This window comes from Benincasa hispida, chromosome 3 (genome assembly GCF_009727055.1).
Source record: "Benincasa hispida cultivar B227 chromosome 3, ASM972705v1, whole genome shotgun sequence".
Classification (NCBI taxonomy): Eukaryota; Viridiplantae; Streptophyta; class Magnoliopsida; order Cucurbitales; family Cucurbitaceae; genus Benincasa; species Benincasa hispida.
In genome coordinates this window covers 14,748,757-14,767,585 of record NC_052351.1, presented here as the reverse complement: position 1 = coordinate 14,767,585, position 18,829 = coordinate 14,748,757, and the positions used below count along the sequence as shown (strand labels likewise).

Below are 18,829 nucleotides of genomic sequence, written 5' to 3'. Positions count from 1 at the left end.
AAAGCTCGTCTCCGGCACTCCCTTTCATTTCCCGGTTGCTTACAATCGGGAAGAGGAAATGGCGTGCTCCGCCACTCTATTCTCTCTTCCATTATCGTTTCAGAAACCTTCTACTCGCCAGCTTCTTTCTTTATTCCATCACAGATATGATTCTTTCAACCACCGAAAAGATTCGGTTCGGAGACGCCCTCTGGTTCCTGTCTTTTGCTTGTCCGATGGAGCTAATCAGGACACTGAGCCGCAAGCTGAATCAACGTCCGCAGCTTCATCATCATCATCGTTGTCGTGGTCTTCCTCTCCATCAATTTCGAGTAATTCGACGTATAATTTGTGTGCTGCCTTGGGCGGGATTGGACTCGTCGAAACTGCGTATTTGAGTTACCTCAAGCTCACTGGTTCAACTGCCTTTTGTCCAATTGGTGGAGGAAGCTGCGACAACGTTCTTAACAGCGATTATGCTGCTGTTTTTGGTATCTTTTTCATTTGCTATTCATGATTTGACAATAATTTTCGGCAAATTTACAATATCAAATTTTTCCCCAATTTTCATGTTAATACTAGATTACAATGAGTCAATGACATGCGTTTATAATTTCAAGGTGTACCACTGCCCGTGATTGGAATGGTGGCGTATGGATTAGTTGGAGCAATTAGTTTGCAGTTGGCAGCAAAGAAATTGCCATTTGGGATTGATGAATCTGATGGTCGTTTAGTGTTGCTTGGCACTACTACCTCTATGGCAGCTGCCAGTGCATACTTTCTGTACATTCTGAACACAAAATTTTCTGGAGTTACATGCTCATATTGCCTAGTATCTGCTGTGTTGTCATTCAGCTTGTTCTTTGCCACTCTCAAGGTCTTGTATTTTTGGGTATCTTTTTTTAATTGAAGTTTGTTGTTGATTCATACATTTCTGAAGTTTTCTTGCGGTTATGACCTAGGATTTTGGATTGCAAGAGTCTATGAGACGATTGGGCTCTCAGATAATTATCGCTGGCGTGGTTTTTATCACCCTTTCTACCTCATATAATGGTTCCCTTCCTATTTCTCAAAGGTTTTTGTTACAGAGGATCTTCTTGAAATAGCTAATTGGCTATTCTCTTTCGTTTATGTGCTTTTTAACAATTGGGTGTTTGACTTTTGATGTTTATACTTTTCTATTGGTGCGATATGTGTCCTTTTAAAGTAGTTGTTCACCATTTTTTTTAATGTTTAATGTAAGAAATTAGTACATTAAGGACAGGACACATTTCTATTCATTTAAGATCACCAATTTTACAAAGTTGTTGCATGAGGATGAAAATTTGGGTTGTTATCTTTCTGCCAAAGCTTTCATTAATTGTTACTACTAGTCGAATTGATTCTCTGGAACTAAAGCTATCATGCATTTATTTTTTTTTTGCCATCTGTTATGAGAAATAACCAAACTGGTGTTTCCATAAACTGTGAATTTATCTTCTATGTATCCTTTGGTTTTGATTCCCTGTCATCATTGACCTTAGAATGCTAATTCTTTTAACCTCGATTACTTAGGAGTTGGGAGCTATCTTAATCTTTGGTGTTATGAATCATTTCAATATTGTTTTGGAACGTTAGATTAATGTGGTCGATATTTTTTGTTTTCTTTACTAATTAATCTCAAATGATCTATCATCTATATCCATTTTCTTTGTGTTGTTTTGTGATTGATCTTTGGCTTCATTTTGGTTCCTTTCTTATCACCTTATGTGAAGTTTTTTTTTTTTTTTTTTTTTTTTTTTTTTTGGCTTTACAGTGCTGCTGAACTTGACCTGCCATACTTTGAAACTGAGCTAACAAAGCCATCAAGCCCTCTGGCCATTTCCCTTGCAAGGCATTTGCAGTCCATCGGGGCCAAAATGTATGGAGCTTTTTGGTGTTCACATTGTGTTGAACAGAAAGAGGTAATTTCTCCATTTGTAAAATGGTAATGACTTGATTCAGTAATATGACAACATAATATGTGGCGGCAACGCGTCGCTGAGCCTTCACAGCTACACCATTAAAATATCAATAGATTTTTAACTGTACATGTGATCATCACTATTGCTTCATTTTTACGTTTAGGCTCTTGAATTTGCTTGCAAGACAATGATTTCTTTCCCTCTTAGCGTTGTTTTGTGATGCAAACAACATATTTATCAATTATGCTATCCGTCTGTCAATACAGATGTTTGGACGTGAGGCAGCAAAACTATTAGACTATGTAGAGTGTTTCCCCAATGGATATCATAAAGGCACTATGATAGAGAAAGCTTGTTCAGAAGTTGGAATTGAAGGCTTCCCAACATGGGTAATTAACGGTCAGGTAAAAAAGCACAACTTAAGGAGAATTTGTTTACATTCCTGAGCAATCTTTATTTTTAGCAATGTTGCACGGATTGATTCCAAGAAAATTAAGAATTCTATGATCGTGTCACCGTTTCTCTTGTTGTACTTGCTATTGCTAATTGACAGGGGCAATTGAGATGGGTGGATTTCCAAGATAAAGGGACCCATTGTGTTCTAGGAGTATATAAAATTGGATAAAGTGTGTCAAGAAGTCACAGAGAAAAAAACTGTATACAAATACAATGATAGAGATGGCTCAAGTAGGTAAAGTACGTAGTTATGGGGAGAATTTAGTAAGAGATATTAGTGAGACTCTTGAGAAACCTCGAGAATGTAGAACTATTAACAAAATGAAAGCATTGTTTCCAGAGAGATAGAGGACTTTCACAAGTGGTAGCATGAATATAAAAGAATGTCCTTAGGGCGTCTAGCTTTCCTCAAGTTGGTGGAGTGGGTTGTCATGTTTGGGGCTCCAATTGTTAGAGGTGGTGTTTCCAATTATTATGACCTACAAGTAACTACATTATTATTATTTCAAATCCTTCTTTGTTACTATGTTTACTATTATTTCCTACTCATTCTCTTTTTCTCTCTTTCATACGGTGTTTACTATTTCCTATCCATACTAAAATAGTTTACACACGAAACAAAGACTGCTATAACCCAAATTAAAATAGTCTACAGCGCAAACACAAACTATTATAACCCACATGTAGACATTAATAACCAACTCAATGACATATACACCCCATTAGGATTTATCTCTTTATTTGCAAGATCTAGTTTGGTTCTTCTTTTTCAATACCTATCATTTCTATGGAACTTCTGTTCTGGTCTAAAAATTATACAAACTGTTTGAGCTAGACCTACATGTTTGATGTTCCCTTGCTTATTGGTTGGACTGTTTCTACTTCTATTTGTATCATCAAATTCTGGTTTCCTGCAGGTTTTGAGTGGAGAGAAAGAACTGTCAGAACTCGCAGAAATTTCAGGATTTGAGGTTGATGGGATAAGTTAAAACATCATTTCACATTCTCTTCTGTTTATATCAGTTCAGTAGTCATTTGTAGATTGTATATAAATATCAAATCACTTCATGACATTGTTATTATACCCAGCAAAGTCGCTTTTTCTTGCGGTGTAAATTTTAGCCACTTGGGGGAAAAAAAATTCTCCGTGAGCTAAACGGAGATGGAGATGGAGATGGAGATGGAGATGGGGACGGAGACGGGGACGGGGACGGGAAATGCATTTCCCACCCCCGCCCATTTCCCGTCCCTGCTCTGATTAGCTTTTACCTATTTATTTAGTATAGTTATCTAATGTTATGTTGTTATTATTATTATATAAATATTACATTTAAATTTCAAATTTGATTATTTATAGAAAAAATAATGAATATGTTTAAATTAAATATTTAAATTTAGATTATATATGTAAATAATTTGATTTATATTTATTTATTTCTACTAAAAAAAATTAATTAGTTTTTTTAGGCCAAAATTTGAGTAATTTATCTATGTCACGTAAAACTAATCATAATAAACAATTTAGTAATAAAGTAATTACTAGTAGCGGGGAACCAGATCCCTGCGAATTCTCCAGGAATCCTCGTCCTGATCCCCGTGGGAAATTTCACGGGGATAAGAATGAAATGGGGAGCGGGGACGGGGATGAGGAATGACATCCTCGGTCCTGCCCCGCCCCGTGGTCATCTCTAATCTTAGTTCTTAGGTTCATATTTATTGGATTAAAAAACACTTTTGACCCCTCAACTTGCAAGGAAATACACTAGAAAGTACATAAAAGTACAAAATTTAGAATTTTATTTTGAACTAATTGTCCTCTGCGATTGATAAAAGGCTAAGACATCATGAGTTTGACACATAGAGATCACCTACCTAGGATTTAATATCCTATGAGTTTTTTTGACACCCAAATGTTGTAAGGTCAGACGAATTGTTCTATAAGATTAGTCGAGGTGCGCGTCTATTTTTTTCTCAAAAAAACTAGTTCTTCATGGGTTGAGTAGATCAATTCTTATGGGATTAATTATTTATGTTTCAAAATTTTCACTTATTTATGTTTCAAAATTTTCACTAATTTTCACTAATCGATTTATAAGCGATTGTCCCTAAATACTGGATGCCATGATATGTTAAATATAGATTGGTTATCTTGGCATATTAATCGTTGCCTCAATATATAGATTGTTGCTCTAAGATATTGATTATATATGTATATAGATTAAAGGTATGATGTTTTAGAGGGATTTTAGAATGGTATAGATCACTTTTGACACGTTTTAAAATCACTCACGAATATACAATGAATCATTCAATATCAATTTAATGTTTGATTTTATACCTATAAACTAGATTTTCATACAATCAGAAATGATTTTAATACGGGACTGATTTTAAGTATGATAAAAATGATTTTAACTAATTCAAAATCCTTCTCAAGTTTTCTCGATTATCTTGATATAAAAGGTTGTCTTACTATATTGCCTACAAAAATTTGTTGGCCAAATATAAATGGTTTTGGGGTTGATGTCCTAAATCTTGTAGTTTCCTAGTTTGTAAATTATTTATTTAATAAATATAATGTTATTTTATTTGACATTTAGTATGCATTAACCTATATTCAATAAACTAAAATCTTAGGTGCTTAAACTTATATGTAGTTGACATACAAGTAGGTTAAGTAATAATCTGAATGGTCTGTTTTATATGGATAAGGCTCGATACCTTATCTTGGTGATATTACGGATATGACCCACTTTATAATTGTTGGATTGTTCATGGGAAGTCATATGAGTGGGGTATCATATACAAAGAGTTTGTATAATATTAGCAACGAAATGATTAGTCTCTCTTTATAACACCGTTACTTGAAGACTTACATTTCAGACCATAGGTAACTTGATTTGTGAGTTGTGAATGAACTTATGAGGGTGGTCATTTGATCTGTATGGGTGAGAGCGACCAGATTCGTCGATTCAATATGTCTACCATTTTGGGGATTATTGCTCCCTTAGGGATTGATTACGAATCATGGACAATAAAGCCCCTCACCCTCCACTAGCTAGGGAGGGGTCTAGTTTATAGTTGGACTATAACTAATTGTTCATTTAGAGAGATCAATTGTACTTAAGAAGCTAGATGTAACTACATGGGTAAAACACTAATTTTGACCTAGTTGTAGTTATGAGCAATTTGTGAAGGGTCAACTTACTGTTGATTAGTTATATCTAATAGTCATAGAAATATATTTATAGTGCGAAGAGTGCAGTTGTCGGTCTTTAGTGGAGTGACCGACAATTAATGAATGTTGACTAATTTAATTAAAGAGTTTAATTAATTAATTTTGTATGATTGGAGCTTTTAATTTGTAGGTACATAAGGTCCCATTGATAGCTTAATAAGGGTTAAATGAGAATCAATTAATTTTGAATTAATTTGAATGATTCAAATTAATTAAAGGGAATTAATTGTATGAGATGCAATTAATATAATGTATATGGATACATTATAATATAAAGTTTAATGAGAGAGATAAATATCTGAATATGATTAAAAAAAATTAATCATATGAATGAGATTTATATAAAAACTATAAGTTAAAATTAATATGAATATAATCAGTGACAGATCAAAATTTTATGTACGAGGCACATGTTCATATAAATATAATTTTAAATGCATCAATATAATATTTAAATCTTATAATATCGCTAAAATGAGCATAACTAACTAATATACGGGTCAGATTCGAAATTTCATGTTGGGGGTACAACTTTATATAAGGTTAAAATCTTTATGCCATTAACGTCTCAAATTGTGTGATATATAATAATTGAACTTTAAAAAATATATACTAGATCACAGACATCTCAATTATGTAGTACAAAACATTTGTTTTTTTAAAAAATAATGTAACTATTGGGAACAAAATTCAAAATTTGAGGTTTAATTAGAAAAAATAATTTTTTTTCTAATAAAACGATTAATTTTAAGCATTTTTATACTGTATGAGATGTTTAGATACTATATTAAAAGTTTATTTATCAATTAGACATATTTAAGAGACTTATTAGAGTTTAAATTGAAAGTTTAGATATTTATTAGTTACAATTTTAAAAACTAAGGATTAAACTTGTAGTAACTTGAATGTAATTTAAAATAATGTTAAAGTAAATAACAAAACAAAAAATTCATATGTGAAAATGGTGTTTATATACCTTAATTTTTAAAAACATAAAATAAATAATTAAATAGTTATCAAACTAGCTTAAAATTTTAAAAATATTTATATATAAACATAAACACATATGTGAAAAAATAAAAATGAAATTTAGTTTTCCAACCAATTATATATATTTGAAATTTTAAGAGACAAAAATTGATTAAAAGCAAAAAAGGAAAAAAAAAAAAAATTGGTTAAAGAAAAAAGAAAGAACTACTTCATAGAGGAATCAAACTCCAATCACAAGCGGCTTAAGAACAAGGGTTTGAACACCTGACCATTTAAGCAAGCTCCAATTTTATGTCTCGGGGGCACACAATTGAAATATATTCAAAATGTAAATAATATTTTTTATATTTAATAAAAAAATAATATATATATATATATATATATATGACCCCTTCATAGATCTGTTCTTGAATATGATTCATATTAAAATTATAGGTTTATATGAAAGAATGTAAAGTTGGATTTTATTACATATGATATAATATAAGCTATACATTATATTATATGAGATATAATATAAGGTTTGTTTTAGTTATATTATTTTGGAAATTATTTTATGTGATGAAGGGAGTTATGAAAATAACTCTCCTCATCTCTCTCATATGTAAGATAACATAGGTCGTGGGGAAGGGGAGATATGAAGAAGGAGAGATATGTGATACACAGTTGTGAAACTCTATGCAAGAAAATCTCTTCCCCTTTGTGAAACTTTCTCAAAAGACTTTTCTTCTCCCTTATGAAAATTAACAAGACAAGTCCACAACTCTGTTTTAATTCTCACCTTGAGAATATTGAGAAAGGCTTGGTGGTAGTGTCCAAGAGATCCTCTGTTGTTGCTGTGTTCGGTGAGGAGCAGAAGAGTTCGTGATTCTAGGAGAAGAAAATGTGAAGAAGTGTTTTTCATCAAAGGTAAGTTTTCTAATATTCCCTTTCCTCTATGTATATTTTGATAGCATACTTGGTATTTATGTTTATCGTTCTGTCTTCTCTATTTTAACTTCTTCCAAAAACGAATTCACTAACACAAAAGCGATCACTCGCTTTTGCACTGAGAATTCGATTCCTTCAAATGGTTGGTTTGAAATATTAGTCGTTCCCAAAGTAAGCATAACTTAGTTGATATATAGTATGTATTAGTAGTTAAGAGATTTGTAGTTTAGATTCTTTCACATCCTATTGTACTGTAAAAAAGAGATAAGCGTGACTGATTCACCTAATATCATAGCTAATCTCATCGTTTCCAAACTAGCAGCTGTCCCAAACTAGCCATTTTAGTCTCGGTATAATTGATTGTTTTAACATATGGGTTACCTTGATAAACCCTTCTTATATTAGAGACAAACCTTTCTTATATTAGTTGCATTGATATTAATGGTCTATGTTGAATCAACTATTTAATTTCGTCTCTAGTAATTTTTATTTAGAAAAAATATATCAAGAATCAATTACATTTAACGTTAAAACTCAAAAATGTATTAAACAATTTTAATGACAACTTATATCATTCTTCTTCAAAAAAGAAAAAGAAAAAACAACATGAATTGTGAATTATATCAATTATTACCCTAATATTTATGATGACAATAAATAGTTATATTATTTATGATGACAATAAATAATTATATTATGTACATCCATTAAATGAATAATGGTTTTTTTCCCTTGTTTTAAGAATCTATTTTATAAGTCAAAAGTGTGTATAACTCAACCATAATTGACATGTATTCATTTTCTCAAATGTAAAAATTTAAATCTTCGTACTTCACATATTATACTAAAAATTATCTTATAAACAATGTTTGTGTCTATAAATAACCATCTATGATTATAATTTTGTATAAAATATTTATGTCGTAAGTGTTAGAAGATTAAAAATATTTGATTATTTCTCAACTATACATTCAATCTTGACATAACTCAATAGCTAAATTACTCATCATCATGATTATTATTATTGAAATAAACAACTCATCATTATTAAGATAAATATCAATTTAAACTTCGAGATCGTATCAATTTAAACCCTAAACTAAAATTGTATCAATTTAAACCTTAAATTTTCATAATTGTATGAATTCAAAATCCTCCATTATATTTTATTTGGATACAATTATGAAAATTTAGGGTTTAAATTAATATATTTACGAAGATTCAAAATTTAAATTGATACACTTATAAAAATTTGAAGATTAAATTGTTGAACTAAAAAATAATTTGGGACCAATCATGTCGTAAATTCTCAACTTTGAACTACAAGTCGTCTGGACTGAACCTACTAAAACGTAAAAACTACACGTCGACTTGTAGCTTTCTTCTTCCTCGCTAGCTAAAATTTTCCTGCTCTGTCTTTTGTGCTTTCGATTCAGGGAACTGCGATAGCGCAGAAGCAACGGAAGCCAAGGTAATTGCTCTTCGGTATATATCTTCTTCCACTTCCTTCTTTTCTAACCTATTTTTCTCTGATCTCCATCTCTGTTCACAAGCTTCTTCTTCAGTTCTTCAATTTTTGTTTGCTTCTGCTTCTATTTCGTCTGAAGACTCAATCCTTGCATCTGAAAATTATTGCCTTCGAAATGAGATTTACTAGCATTTATTCGTCTATTAGTTCCAATTCTTTAGCAGTTTGTTCCAAATTTCTTCTACCAAAACGCTTCAGTGCACTTCAGATTTCGTTTCGAGGTTTTTTTTATTGACTTAATTGGATCATGCATCGTGTTTCCTTCTGTTCTTATGGAAACTCTTTAGGCTGAAGGCAAATAAAACCCTAGATCGTTGTTTGTTTTTATTAGGCTGTTGCTATTGTTGTTAAAGATGGTGTTCTTGTGTTGGTCTCGCCCATCTCCTCAAGACCAGAAGGCCTGCATTGAAAGGCAAGAAACGAGGGGATTTGTAATCCCCACCCCTCAAAAGAAAACTCTCATACGTATAGTCTTGTTTCTTTATTTTTCTTAGTGGAATGTTATATGATGTTCATCATTAGGGCTGGTTCCTTCAACTATAGCAGCAAGTTTAGAGGAGCTACTGCTAATCCTAGCACTTGTCTGCAAGAAGATAACGGGATCTCACAAGAAGGTTTTCTTCTCAACCATGCTCGTATTTTGGTGGGTTCTGGTGTTGAGACTTATGAAAAGGGGAAGAAAGCTCTTCAGAACTGGAGGTTGGCTATATACTTTCTGGTTGAAGAGTAATCTATTATTAGATGAATCTTTAATCCACCCCAAATTTTGTAGGCATTTTGGATTGAATTGGGCATTTGTTGATTCCTCAACTCCAGTTCATCCAGGAGTGAAGTTTTGTGTCTGTGCCAAGGAGTTTCTTCCATGGGTGGTGTTGCCTCTTCAAATTGTATATGTAAATGAGAATAGGGATACCAAAAAAGCTGGGACATGCTTCAGTTTTGGTAGTGGTACCCTTCATGGCCATCTTCTGGTTAGTTGTTCTTTTTTCATACTTCTTCCTTTCCCCCCACCTCTCATTTGCTTGTTAGCTTACCTACAGACTACTTATCTTGCAAAGAATCAGCCATAGTTGTGAAATTAGTGTTAGTATTTCATGCATTTATAGCTCAATGGTGTGATTTTTAAATTGTATACTCAGCTGAATTCCGAATTTGATTTTCATATAGCTGTCAATTTCCTTTCTTAGAGAAAGTTTCTCTCTAAAAAGCACAAATTCGATTACAACACGACACGACACAATGAAAAGTCATAAGCTTAAAACCTAGGACACTAACACAGGAAGAACACGATGATTATAATATATTTTTTTTAAAAATATATATAATTTTTATACAACGAACTTCAGGTTCAATGATATTTTATGCATTTGTATGTTAAAACTAGTTTGATGTATTTTTGATGCATGTCCAACAAATATTGAATCTACTTATACTTTATACAGCTAGTGCTTAACAAATCTATTGTTTAAACAAATATTCCATAGGTGTCCAATAAATGTCCGACATAGACGGTGGATAGAGTGTGTATGCTTCCTAGGTTCCTCTTAGAGATGAGGTACCAACTTGTGTATATTTAGCCTATGCACACTAAGGAATCAAGTGTTCATCCAAGTTTCTCTCTTTATGCTTATATAAGAAGCAGAGACTTCTATCAAGAACAACACCCCAGTCTGTCCCCAATATTTCTATATACTTCACTAAAACTATCTGCATCTTCTCAGATAACATAGTCCATTATTCATTTCCCCCAAGCTAATATTTTCTTGTTCTTTTCTTCATTTCTTCGAAGCTATTTTTTTTTGTTCTTTTCTAATTTCTGTTGCTCTTCCCTGTACTCCCTTGCAATATGTGCTTGATAGTCTAGGTTTTGATCTCACTCTGGATCCTATAAATGGGAAGTGTGACTGATGTGATCTTAAATTCTGAGAATTTCAGGCGGGTGAAGAACGGTTTTCAATTGAGATGGACTCGAACAGCCAGGTGTGGTATGAAATTCTTTCCTTCTCAAAGCCTGCCCACATATTGTCATTCCTAAGTTATCCCTACGTAATTCTTCGTCAAAAGTATTTTGCTCATCAATCTACAAATGCAGTTAAGAAGTATTTGACTGCCACTCACTCCTAACTTCTGGTGGTATGTATATATTGCTTCTTCCTTTAGTGTAGCATTCAGTCCTTGGATAATGATAACAATGAAATACCTCAGCTATACTCAAATGAACTTTGGCATTTTCATTGATGTTTCAAGTTGGGAAAAAATATCATAAATTTGAGAATATTTTATCACTAGCTATACCACTAAGGACCCGTTTGGATTTATTTTCTAAGTGTGTATTTTGCACGTATAAACACTTATTTAAATATTAGAAAGTCAATCAAATACGCTGTAGGTTTGAGTCAACTTATACTTTTATCTATTCACATTCCTACATCCTAACAAGATTCAGGTCTGTGTTGTTTTTTGTTTCTAAATTTATAAAACATCCTTAAAGAATGGAGCAAATTCAATTATGGTCATGTAATGTATGTTCGTAGTGTTCCTGAGGTTGACATCTACGGCATCTTCATTTTTCTGCCGACTTTTCTTTTCCCACTTTTTTTTAATCATTTTCCATCTAAATCATTTGGGGGGTTAAATTACAAAAAGTATCACAACTTCACCATTTGGGTTTAAAATATTTATATATTTTTACATCTAACTAGTCTCTTCAAGTTGTCGCATTCAAAACTAGCACATTTTCTGAAAATTTATTGCAGTCATTTTTCGGTCTATCTCGCTCGAAATTGACCACGAGATTTACATAAAAATTTAACTTTTCTTAACTTATTGTTTATTTTGGATTTTTTCGATGAAATCTATATATTTGGGCTTTTTTTTTGTGAAATGGGCTGGAGTTTTTTTTAATATTTTTCCAAATCTTAATTTTTTATTGTAAAATTTGATATTTTACAAAATTTAAAAATCACTCAGAGATCCAAAATCATAATGGGTAAATTCATTTAGACATTTGGAAATTCATATCATTGTGGAAACAAAAATGAGGATAAAGATTTGAAAAATTATATAAAAATTTGATATAAGATTTGGTAAAAATAATCAAATTTGGAGAAAATTTGAAAATATATAAGCTATGGTATAAAATTTGAAAAGATTATAATATTTGAAAAAATTAGTAGAATCTCAATGTTAATACTGCTCGAGATTTCACCGACAAGATTCAAAACAATCAATAAGTTAAAAAAAAAATATTATTTTAACTAAATCTTGATAATCGATCTCATTCGAGATGGATCGAGAAAAATTAGTTTGACCAGTTTTCAAAAAGCAAATTAGTTCTCTGTTTCCATTTTGATTCCTTTGCTTTTGAGTTCTATTCCATTTTATTTGTCCAATATTACTCATACTTCAAATGAATTTTAAATTTAGTACTTCAAAGTTATTATTTTTTTTTAATAAAAAATTGTTAAATAACAATGATTTTTTAAAAAATATATTATCACAATTTAGGAAGAAAATACAAAGAGACTAATGGTTTGTTTGAATTGACTAAAGGAAAAAATATTTTTAAAAAAATTTACATATTTTAATAAAAGTTGTTTAAAATACATTTTAAGTAGTTGTCAAATACTTCAATTTTCTCTAAAATGTCTTGTTTTCAAAATCAAACACTTGAAAAGTTAAATTAAACACCCTAAAGCTTTTAGGAAAAAACAATAAACTAATTTCAAGGACCAATTTTAAGATTGATCGAAAAGATAAAGATTAAAATCAGACATTTAAAAGTAATAAAAATCAAAGTATAAGAACTAAAGAGTACTTTAGAGTTCTACTCCCCCATCAAAATTGTTGTTTTGTTCTTGAACTTATAAGAGTTTTTCACCTAGTTCAAAAACATAATTCTTTGTGTTATAATATGTGACATTTCAAATTAGTTCGTCATTTAAACTCTGCAATTTTGTGATATTTGTGAATATTTTCAATTTCGGAGGATAAATAAAATTGTTGTAAAGGATGATTCAATAATTATTTGCTTAGAGAGAAATTTTAGAATTTAAATTTGATTGAAGGAAAATTCATGACTTATGTCTAATTGTTTCAATTTTTAATTTAATTTATAAAATCGAATTAAAATTTGGAATTTTGAGGTTGTCTTGTATTTTCTAGAGAAGTTAATTAAATTAAATCAATTTATTGTGATAATTAGAAAAAAAAAAGGTTTTTTCCCCTTTCCCTCTCTCTTCACGTTCTCCTTCCCCTCCCCCTCCCCCCGACCTCCATCTCTCCTGCGTCTCTCCTATCTCTCCTGCGCCTCTCCTTTGCCGCTTTCAGCCGTTGACGCCAGTCGGAGCGTGTCGCCGTCTTTCTCCCTCGCAGTCGAGCCCTCCCGCCTCAGATTGAGTCATCCAGCGCCACTTCCAGCCACGAGCGCTCCGCTCGCCGTCGGTCTGAGTTGCCTCCGCGCGAGCCACCCGCCAACTGCTCCAGTCGTCGATGCCAGCCACGTCCATCTGCCGCGCAGCGCCAGTTCCGTGCGTCGCCTCGTCCGCCAGCCCGCTTCCGTGCCAGATCTTTCGTCCAGCCAGCTCCTCGCCTTCGTCCGCACCGCCCACGCCCTCTGCTTGCTGCCAACTGCCGTTTGAGCGAGTCGAGGGAAATTTTTTGGAGTTCTAAGTTGTGGTTGGTTATCCTTTGGATTTAGAACCGAAGATTTATTTAAATCTTGGACTCAATATTTTTAGGCGATAATTGTTAATGTCATAGGATTGATTTGAGTTTATCCAAGAACTTTTGATTAGATTTATCGAGTATTGATATTTGTCTTTGTGTACACTTGTTACATGACTGTTATGAGTATTAAGAGCATGTTTGATCTTTCATGTTATGTTATGATTTGTGTTACTGAAATTTTGTATATTTGTATATGATGCATGATTAGATCAGCAGAGGCAATTTATTGTCTCGTCTTGATGCATGTTTTATTTCAGGGGATCGACGAGTCTAGTTTCATGCCTTGACGATGTGCCTTCAGGCCACTACGGGTTCCTTTGCATGTTACGATTTTGTGAATTGACAGGTTCACATTCATGTTTATTTCCATCAAGCCACTAGACATGCATGTCGAGACCAGATAAGTTATTCCCTTGGTTTGTTTTTCACTCTCCTTGTGGATGCATAACCTCATCCTGGTAATGGGATCACTTACTCGAGTGAAGAAGGAATTTGTGACAGTATTTGTGACAATCTCAAAGGAACTAAGAACGCTTCCGCATTTGAATTTATGTCTTCTCATGTTTTCTTTTTTATAGTTTTATTTTCACAAACCTTCTTTGGTTAGAGATTTCTTTTTCAGTTAATATTTTCTTTTGCTTTTTATTTAAATTTTTATTTTCATGTTTAAGGGGTATTCCGATTAAACTATTTGAAATCTTGAGTTAAAGTCCAACTAGATTCTTTATACACTTAGCTGTTATTTTATTTTATTTTATTTTTTCCCCTTCAATGTGAACATTAATCATCCAACAAATCAAGAAATAATTTTAAATTATGTGATTTTTTTTGTTGACAATATGTGTGAGTTAATTAGTGAAACCAAATTCCAACTTCGAAGTTGATACTATAGACATTATACATACTCATTTTGGTATTTATATTGTAGATTTTTTTAAAAATATTAATAAAGTAAGTTATTGAATCTATAAATCCTATGAAATCCAACCAAATTAGGTTAGGTCATATGTTATTTTCACAAATCTAGATTTGAAATCACAATCTCTTGTGAAAACAAACAACAAAAATTATTTGAAATGATTTGAATTTGAGATTCCTCAATTTAATTCAGAAGCATCTAAATAGAAGAGCATAAAGTAAAAACATATGCTTAACAAATTGTTGAAGAATTGACACTTCAATGATGATGAAGAAAGGCTTGATTGTGATACTTAGAATAGAGAGAAAAAAATTGTAAAATTAAAATGAAAATTGATGCAGCAAATTAGAAGCAAAAATTGATTGTCTCCCTAAAGAAGAAAAAAAGAAAGCCTAATTAGAAGAAGAAGAAGAAGAAGAAGAAGAAGAAAAAAGAGGGAGTGACAGACAAACCAAATTGAAGATGGAGCATTGTTTGTTGTTCATCATCATTTTCATCATCATTTCAGAATCCTTTCTTCATCATCATTGTTCTTCGAGGATAATATATGCAATTCCCTTGAATTCCTTCAAATTCTGTACCCGAAACTGAAAAACTTCCCTCCCTCTTATTCCCCAAAACAATCGCTTCATTCCCCAAATTCTTCACCACCTCCAATTCTCTTCTACAGTATTCTCCATTCAAATCCACTCTGTACACTTCGAAATCAGCTTCATCTTCTTCATCTTCCTCACTTTCACTATCATTATCGCTATCACTATCAACATCATCATTATAGTTATAGTTAAAATTATCACCACCATCATCAACATCATCCTCACTATCACTGAAATCATCGAATCGATCCACTACATAAACCTCGCCGCCGCACTCCACCAGATGTTTCTGTTTTCCAAACACACTCATTGGAGGAGAAATCTGTGACAATTCCATCGACCATGAATCAATCGAGAAAATTCTTCCTCTTCTATCAACTGCATAGAACTTCCCCCTGTATACAATCACATCACCGCCGGCAAAATTGTGTTTCTCAAACATCGTCCATTTGTTATCCCTAAGTTTAGCGAACCCTAACTTTCCGTCTCTGAAAATTGCTAAAACGGCACAGTTCTTTTTGTCGATCCAGGGAGAATCAGGGAACATTACGACTTTACGAATATCAGAAACATAAACGCCTTCCGTGTTTACAATCGTATACGATTTAGCCAATTCGTGAATTCGAAATTCCAGTAAGTTCATTTCATCTCGAAGAGCTTCGTAGGTGAATTTAAGATTAGACAGGTAAAGCGGACGCAGAATTCGCAATTTACCTTCATTTGTACTGTCGACGATCGCAAACCATACCTTCGCCGCCGCTGCCGCCGCTGCAGAAGAAGAAGAAGAAGCAGCGTTAGTAGTTTGATGGCGATCGAGAGGACTGAAGCGATAGATTATCTTTCGAGCGAGTAAAATGTCTTTGACTGGAGAATCAGCGTCGTCGACGTTGGGAAGAGAAAGGAGATAGAGAGGTAGAAGAGGAGAAACGGCGTTGAAGGGAGGAAAAGAAGCACGGAGCGATCGGCAGACGCCGCGACATCGGAGGACGTCGATGTGAGTATCGAGATGTTTTCCGATGGCCATCCAAAGTTCAGGAAGGAGATCGGACCACCGTGCACAGGTGTCGTCCATGAGAGGAGAAGAAAGGCAGCGAGTTAAAGGAAATCGTGGTAACTGGTAAATCAGTAAATATACTAATTTTGGCGAGGTAAATTGTCCAAAATAGCCTCTTCCATTACTCAAAATTAACACGTTTTTTTTTTTTTAAATTCGTCCAACTAAGTTTTCTACCATCCAGATCCATCAGTGAGATTTAGTTAAAAATTAATTCTTTTTTTTTTTTCTAATTTGTCGACTGTTCTGGACTTATTATGTAATTTTTTCAAATATTTCCTCGATGTTTACTAAATATACGTTATTCTTCAAATCTTTAACCTTCGTAATTTTCAATTTAATTTACCAATTATCTAAATTATTTTTTTTTAGAAATCCAAATTATTTTTTTGGATGGATGCCAAGTGATTTTTTTAAATTTTTGAAAAGATTATTTTTTTTTTCAAAAAATATAAAAAATATATAAAATTTCGATATTAATCTAGGACAGATTAACATTGAGATTCTATATATTTGAGTTTTTTTGGTGAATTTTCAGGCAGACTAATAGCGAGTTCTATATATTTATCATATTTTACTTATTATTTATTTATTTATTTATTTTTATAAAATTTGATATTTCTCAAAATTTTAAAATCAAAGTCATCGCTTGAAAACCATTTGGATAATTTGGAAATTAAATATACTGTGGAAACAAACTAAAAATACATTCCTAACTAATTTGAAGAAAATTTGAAATTATATAATATTTGGTACAATATTTGGGCAGTTTAAATAGTATTTGAAAAAATAACAGAATTTAGGGAGGTTAAATAATATTTGAAGAAAAAAAATCTCGGTGTGTAATGACCAAGATATATTGAAAAGAACCAAAACAATACGATAAGTTAAAAAACATTTTTTTTTTTTTTTTACTAAATCATGGCCAATCTCGCCCAAGATGGATCTGAAAAATCTCGGTATGTAATGACCGAGATATATTTGCAGGTTAAACAAATCTCTTTACAGTCTTAAACAGGCGCTGAGGTGTTGGTACAAGAGATTTGATTCCTTCATCATGAGTCTTGGATACAACAAACTTAATGCAGACCCTTTCGTATCGAAGAATTGAAGGCTCAGTTGGCTAGGGAATTTGAAATGAAGGATTTGGGACCAAAACAAGATTTTGGGGATGAAAATTCACCGAGACAGAAATAAAAGGAAAATTTGGCTGTCCTAGAAAAATTATTTGAAAAAGGTCTTGGCGATGCTTCAACATGCAAGATTGTCAGCCAATTTCTACTCATCTTCCTATTAATTTCAAGATATCCTTTAGTATGAGCCCTACACTAAAGCATAGAGGATGGGGATGTCTCGAATACTATATGCTTTAGTAGTGGGAGGTTTAATATTTGCCATGATCTGTACCAGACCAGACATTGAACATATAGTGGGAGTTGTTAGTCGATAATCCTAGTTGAGAGAATTGAAGTGCTGTTAAAAGGATACTTAGATATATTAAAGGGTCCATAGATGTTGCTTTGTATTATGGAGGTTCAGCTTTACTGTTAGAGGATATGTTGACTCAAATTTTGCAGGTGATCTTGATAAAAGCAAATCCACCACTGGATATGTTTTTACTCTTGGTAGCGAAGCTATAAGCTAGGTTTCCAAATTGCAATCAGTTGTGGCTACATCAACAACAGAAGCAAAATATGTTGCAGCTACACATGCTAGTAAAAAGCGGTATGGTTAAAAATACTATTGGAAGAGCTCAAGCATGAACATGAGAAAATTTCTCTATCTTATGACTAAGTTGGAGTACGGTAGAGGCATAGGGAATTTCCGGTGGAGCGGTGAAATGTGTAGAGATCAGAAAGAACACCAACGACGAAAGCACTCTACTGGGCCGACACTGACACTGAGAGACGAAAGCTAGGGGAGCAAATGGGATTAGATACCCCAGTAATCCTAGCCGTAAACGATGGATACTAGGCGCTGTGCGTATCAATCTGTGCAGTGCTGTAGCTAACACGTTATGTATCCCACCTGGGGAGTACATTCGCAAGAATGAAACTCAAAGGAATTGACGGGGGCCCGCACTAGAGCATGTGGTTTAATTCAATGCAAAACGAAGAACCTTACCAGGGCTTGACATGCCGCGAATCCTCCTGAAAGAGAGGGGTGCCTTCGGGAATGCGGACATAGGTGGTGCATGGCTGTCGTCAGCTTGTGCCGTAAGGTTCTTTCTGTCAAGAAAAAATATGGTAGACTAACTTACTTATATTTATAGCAGTTAATGAAAAAGCCCAATGCAAAAAAATGCATGTTGGGTCTTTGAAACAGTTCTAATCATATTGATAATAATAAGTTTGATCTGTTTTACCGAGAAGGTCTACGGTTTGAGTCTGTATAGCCTTATATTATTAATAATTCAAAAATAGAATAGTTTTCCTTTCCTCGTTATTGTTTGTATTGTTTGTAACTGG

The 18,829-nt window shown here is 32.9% G+C and overlaps 3 protein-coding genes across 6 annotated transcripts; 2 read left to right on the top strand and 1 right to left on the bottom strand.

Annotated features, from left to right (window-relative positions):
• On the top strand, positions 1-3,494 carry LOC120072515 (thiol-disulfide oxidoreductase LTO1). The gene is made up of 6 exons (XM_039024893.1): positions 1-470; positions 600-856; positions 942-1,054; positions 1,775-1,922; positions 2,189-2,326; positions 3,296-3,494. The coding sequence occupies exons 1-6, from the start codon at positions 59-61 to the stop codon at positions 3,365-3,367; spliced, it is 1,140 nt and encodes a 379-aa protein (XP_038880821.1). The 5' UTR covers positions 1-58; the 3' UTR covers positions 3,368-3,494.
• A 5,355-nt stretch (positions 3,495-8,849) lies between these two features.
• On the top strand, positions 8,850-14,509 carry LOC120074238 (UPF0548 protein At2g17695). Of its 4 annotated transcripts, XM_039027294.1 has the most exons (6): positions 8,850-9,007; positions 9,396-9,476; positions 9,587-9,763; positions 9,837-10,035; positions 11,000-11,049; positions 14,050-14,509. In XM_039027294.1, exons 2-6 carry the CDS (start codon positions 9,418-9,420, stop codon positions 14,171-14,173), a joined length of 609 nt encoding a protein of 202 aa, XP_038883222.1. In that variant the 5' UTR covers positions 8,850-9,007; positions 9,396-9,417; the 3' UTR covers positions 14,174-14,509. The 4 variants fall into 4 exon arrangements, with proteins under 4 accessions (XP_038883222.1, XP_038883223.1, XP_038883220.1 ...); XM_039027295.1 differs by lacking the exon at positions 14,050-14,509 and having other exon boundaries at positions 9,611-9,763; positions 11,000-11,464; XM_039027292.1 differs by lacking the exon at positions 14,050-14,509 and having other exon boundaries at positions 8,851-9,007; positions 11,000-11,464.
• A 415-nt stretch (positions 14,510-14,924) lies between these two features.
• On the bottom strand, positions 14,925-16,429 carry LOC120074237 (putative F-box protein At1g65770). The gene has a single exon (XM_039027291.1). It carries the CDS (start codon positions 16,377-16,379, stop codon positions 15,216-15,218), a length of 1,164 nt encoding a protein of 387 aa, XP_038883219.1. The 5' UTR covers positions 16,380-16,429; the 3' UTR covers positions 14,925-15,215.
• Between the last annotated feature and the right edge of the window lie 2,400 nt (positions 16,430-18,829).

What these genes read in the sequence shown, in the direction of transcription:
- LOC120074237 (XM_039027291.1), bottom strand. Translation starts at nt 16,379, where the DNA reads ATGGACGACACCTGTGCACGGTGGTCCGATCTCCTTCCTGAACTTTGG.
- LOC120074238 (XM_039027292.1), top strand. Translation starts at nt 9,418, where the DNA reads ATGGTGTTCTTGTGTTGGTCTCGCCCATCTCCTCAAGACCAGAAGGCC. An exon ending in CAGAAGGCCTGCATTGAAAG is followed by an intron (nt 9,477 to 9,586) that starts GCAAGAAACGAG and finishes GTTCATCATTAG; the next exon opens with GGCTGGTTCCTTCAACTATA. An exon ending in AAAGCTCTTCAGAACTGGAG is followed by an intron (nt 9,764 to 9,836) that starts GTTGGCTATATA and finishes CAAATTTTGTAG; the next exon opens with GCATTTTGGATTGAATTGGG.
- LOC120072515 (XM_039024893.1), top strand. Translation starts at nt 59, where the DNA reads ATGGCGTGCTCCGCCACTCTATTCTCTCTTCCATTATCGTTTCAGAAA. An exon ending in TCCCTTCCTATTTCTCAAAG is followed by an intron (nt 1,055 to 1,774) that starts GTTTTTGTTACA and finishes TTGGCTTTACAG; the next exon opens with TGCTGCTGAACTTGACCTGC. An exon ending in ATTGTGTTGAACAGAAAGAG is followed by an intron (nt 1,923 to 2,188) that starts GTAATTTCTCCA and finishes CTGTCAATACAG; the next exon opens with ATGTTTGGACGTGAGGCAGC.